General features: G+C 50.4%; 1 protein-coding gene across 1 annotated transcript; it reads right to left on the reverse strand.

The window, feature by feature from the left end:
- Positions 1–435: 435 nt before the first annotated feature.
- Positions 436–1,786, reverse strand: LOC115595572 (achaete-scute homolog 1a-like). Its single transcript, XM_030440214.1, is given in 3 exon segments — positions 436–821; positions 929–1,338; positions 1,340–1,786. Coding segments are annotated over 2 exon segments (579 nt in total). The 5' UTR covers positions 1,520–1,786; the 3' UTR covers positions 436–821; positions 929–939.
- Between the last annotated feature and the right edge of the window lie 802 nt (positions 1,787–2,588).

The raw sequence follows: 2,588 nt of genomic DNA on the forward strand, positions 1-2,588 counted from the left end.
ATAAAGAGACAATGCATGGCCATTGCGCTCTGTTTGGACAATAGCTGCATAAGTTTTGATCATTGTGAACTTCATGACATGATGCAAACAACATGGTTCTGCTATTAAATAAGACACATTGGTGCTAGAATCAAAGGTCGGAGTGTCAAACTCCGCCTGGAACAGAAGAGCCAGAGAGGAATAGACTACACGTCTACATAGGCAGGAGGTTATAGAAGCAACTTCGCAATATATAAACAAAATATATACAAAAACGATGTGTACAAAACATCTATAAATCTCTTACATACAAAAATATCTTAATATATTTCAAAAAAAGCGTTTTTTTTTGATATAGAATTTCATAGAATAAATCCAAGACTGGAAGCATTTTCTGAATTAAAACGTCTGAGAGGGTGTTTTTTTACCAAAAGGGTTGGTGTTCTTTCTGTGATGGATTTAGCATAGTTGAAGAGCGACGTGTTAAATAATGTTTTTTTTTTTTTTTTAATGTGCTGCTGAAGGATTCACTTTAGGGTTGCTTTCTTTCTTTCTTTTTTTGTTTATGGGCACAGAAGCTCGGATTCCCACGCTGTCAGGACACCCGTCTTCATTTAATCCTTTGGCGCTGATCTCTGGCCTGGTTTTCCACAAGTTTTTTAGGACTTTCAGGCCGTTTGTGTCTCTGTCAGGCAGGCAGGCAGGCAGTCAGCCTGGGAGGACCGGTGCGTTAGAGGACGCAGGGACCAAAACGCTGAGACGTCTGGTGTGTGGAGGACAGCCAGCCTCCTCCGGGACCATCCCAAGCGCGCTTCAACAGTAAATTCAGTCGATCCATGTTTCTGTGAGGGAGAAGAGAAAGGAGAAGGTTAAGCCACTGATCAGACTGTTTATCATGACTGTTTGTGCGTAAAAGAGTCTGATGGTAACTCGTGAAGTCTGCGCTCACCTCATGGATGCTCAGAACCAGTTGGTGAAGTCTAGCAGCTCCTGCTCCTCCGGACTGAGAGGATCGTAGGAGCCCTCGTCGGATGAGTAGGAGGACACGGGTGAACCTGCCATGGAGTTCATGTCGGCGGAGTATCCCTGCGACATGGTGGGCGACAGGACGCCGGACTGAAACGCGGCGCTCACCGCGTCGTGCTCGTCCAGCAGCTGCTGCAGGGCGCGGATGTACTCCACGGCGGAGCGCAGCGTCTCCACTTTGCTCATCTTCTTGTTGGCGGCCCCGTTGGGGACGTGCTCCCGCAGGGTGGCGAAGCCGTTGTTGACCAGCTTCACCCGGTTCCTCTCCCTCTCGTTCCTCCGCGCCACGGCGTGCGGCTGCTGCTGCGGAAGACTGTAGCCGAAACCCGCGACAGTTGAGCCTCCGCTTGCAGCGCAGCAGCTCCGGGGAGGAGGAGCGCTGCCTCTTCGGCTGCTTGGACACCGACTTCCCGCTGCTCTGGCTGCTGCCGCTCGGGCTCAGCTGGATGCTCTGCGCGGAGAAGAAGCAGGCGGGCGGCATCAGCTGCTGCTGGCTGACGTTAATGTCCATCATGTCTGTGAGATCCGGTCCCAGGAAAAAACTTATAAACAATCACAGAGTCTCGCGGCGGTGCGTCCCGCTCGTGCCGTTCACGTGTTGTGGGGCGGTCCGCTGGGCTTCTGCCTCGCGCGCTCCTCAAAGCTGCTCTGAGTCCTCGAGGACAGACTCCACTGCTTTTCAATACGTCTGGACGGCGCTGAGGCCACGCCCTCCGGTCGCGTGGATTCACCTTGGGCTCCTGCCCCGGTGCCGGTGCGTTGCGCGCGCCGGACGCGTGCCACTTGAAGCACTAAACAAACAGTCAGTGGAGAGTGTTTTTTTCTTTTCTATCATCACGAGTGTCAGAGAGGTGAAGCGGCAGAGCAGAGAGGAGAGACGTGGAGCTGCAGCACGGCGTGTTGTTGTTCCAAAGAAAACACACTATGAGTTTTAGTTGATAAGTTAAATTATTTTGAAGAACAAACATCAAGAAAATCTCTCACATGGAGCCACGTAGGGATCTTTTAACGAATAAACTGTACTATTTATAAGTTTCAGAGTTTAGATCTTTAGAGATCAAGATGAACTTTTTCCAAAGGGAAGTTTGGTGTCCGGACTTTCCCTCAGTACCGAGCTGACGCACACACGCACACGTCAAACTCTCATTTCAACAGATAACATCGAAACAGTCTCAGTCATTTTGAGCATTTTAAGTCTGGTTATGAAAAAGAAAGTTTCACAAGAAAGTTTGTGGTTGTGTTTGTTCTCAGATGTGTCTCCGTGATCCAGTTTTTCTTTCCTCTGGACCAAACTGTGGTGCTGAAACACAGCTCAGCCTCCGCTCGCGGCTCACGGTCCAGATCTCGGAGCGCTGCATGTAAATCAGTCGCTCGCTGCCGTTTCAACTCGAACGCCGTCTAGTTTTATTGTTAACATTACAGACGCGTCTGAATGCCGCTCATTTGAGGCACCATTGTGCAACAGAGGCCGAATTTTCCACTTTGATTAGAGCAGATCATCGGCCGCGCACAGGCGGAACGGAGGGGCGCAAATCTGCGGAGGGGCCCTCAGAAGCGGCTTTGTGTGTGATTGGATACACCCG

The sequence above is a fragment of the Sparus aurata genome, chromosome 14, assembly GCF_900880675.1.
Source record: "Sparus aurata chromosome 14, fSpaAur1.1, whole genome shotgun sequence".
NCBI classification, from domain to species: Eukaryota; Metazoa; Chordata; class Actinopteri; order Spariformes; family Sparidae; genus Sparus; species Sparus aurata.